The 1084-nt window shown below is 42.1% G+C and overlaps 1 protein-coding gene across 1 annotated transcript; it reads left to right on the forward strand.

Moving 5' to 3' along the window:
* Positions 1–775, forward strand: LOC113510340 (calexcitin-2-like). Its single transcript, XM_026893791.3, has one exon. The coding sequence runs from the start codon at positions 96–98 to the stop codon at positions 645–647; it is 552 nt and encodes a 183-aa protein (XP_026749592.2). The 5' UTR covers positions 1–95; the 3' UTR covers positions 648–775.
* The last annotated feature ends 309 nt before the right edge of the window (positions 776–1084 follow it).

Here is a 1084-nt window from a genome sequence, read left to right on the forward strand (position 1 = left end):
ACGTTGTCTCACCTTATAAACGTACTCACTATAAAAAGGTACATACCCGTCCACCTCGCATATCAGTCTGTGAACGTCAACCAGAGATATACAAAATGGTCTCCGAATTCAGAAGGAAGAAGTTCCAACACGTGTTCACTGTGTTCTTCGACACCAACAAAAGCGGGAACATCGACAAAAAGGATTTCGAATTGGCTATTGCGAATATAACGAAGCTAAGAGGATGGAATGCTGGTGACGCCAAATACAATGAAGTTAGGGACACACTGTTGAAAATATGGGACGGATTGCAAAGCAGGGCTGATTCGAATAAGGACGGGGAAGTGTCCTTTGACGAATGGGTCTCCATATGCGACGAGTATGCCAAGAATCCAACAGCGGCCCCTGAGTGGCTGAGAATATATTCCAAGTTCATATTTCAGCTGGAAGACGCTAGCAACGACGGGTCAATCGACAGCGAAGAATTTTCCTCGGTGTACGCTTCTTTTGGACTCAACAAAAACGAAGCAGTCACCGCCTTCCAGAAGATGTCTCGAGGGAAATCTAATGTGTCCTGGGCTGAATTCCAGGAGCTCTGGAAAGAGTATTTCACTTCTGAAGATGTGAACGCACCAGGAAATTTTATTTTTGGGAAGACCAGCTTTTAAAATGATTCGACTTCTTTGCATAATGAATGTGATTCTAAATTGTGATAATTATTTTAATTGGCAATATTTGGTAATGGCGTGATTTTTGGACGATACTGTGTATACAATAAATGTAATTTATTCTACCAGTTAGCTATTTTATTCAGCTTCCCTGGTTTATGCTAGCATTTTTTTTTTGTGATACTCTTAGTTTATAATAACAACAATACCTTTCACCATCGCACCGCTCACCATCGACAGCGAATCTATCTTCACACTTTAGAACCACGAATGGTCACGCACAGTGCAGAGTCAGAGGAGTTTCTTCCCGTGAATACTTAGGTTGTAGAATGATCTCCCTGCCGAGGCTTTCCCTAGAGACTATAGCATGGGGTTCTTTAAAAAAAGACGTATTAAGGTTTCATAAGGGTCGGCATCCCTGTGTGGTCTTGGCATAG

The sequence above is a fragment of the Galleria mellonella genome, unplaced genomic scaffold (assembly GCF_026898425.1).
Source record: "Galleria mellonella isolate WM207_F2 unplaced genomic scaffold, CSIRO_AGI_GalMel_v1 utg284, whole genome shotgun sequence".
Taxonomy (NCBI): domain Eukaryota; kingdom Metazoa; phylum Arthropoda; class Insecta; order Lepidoptera; family Pyralidae; genus Galleria; species Galleria mellonella.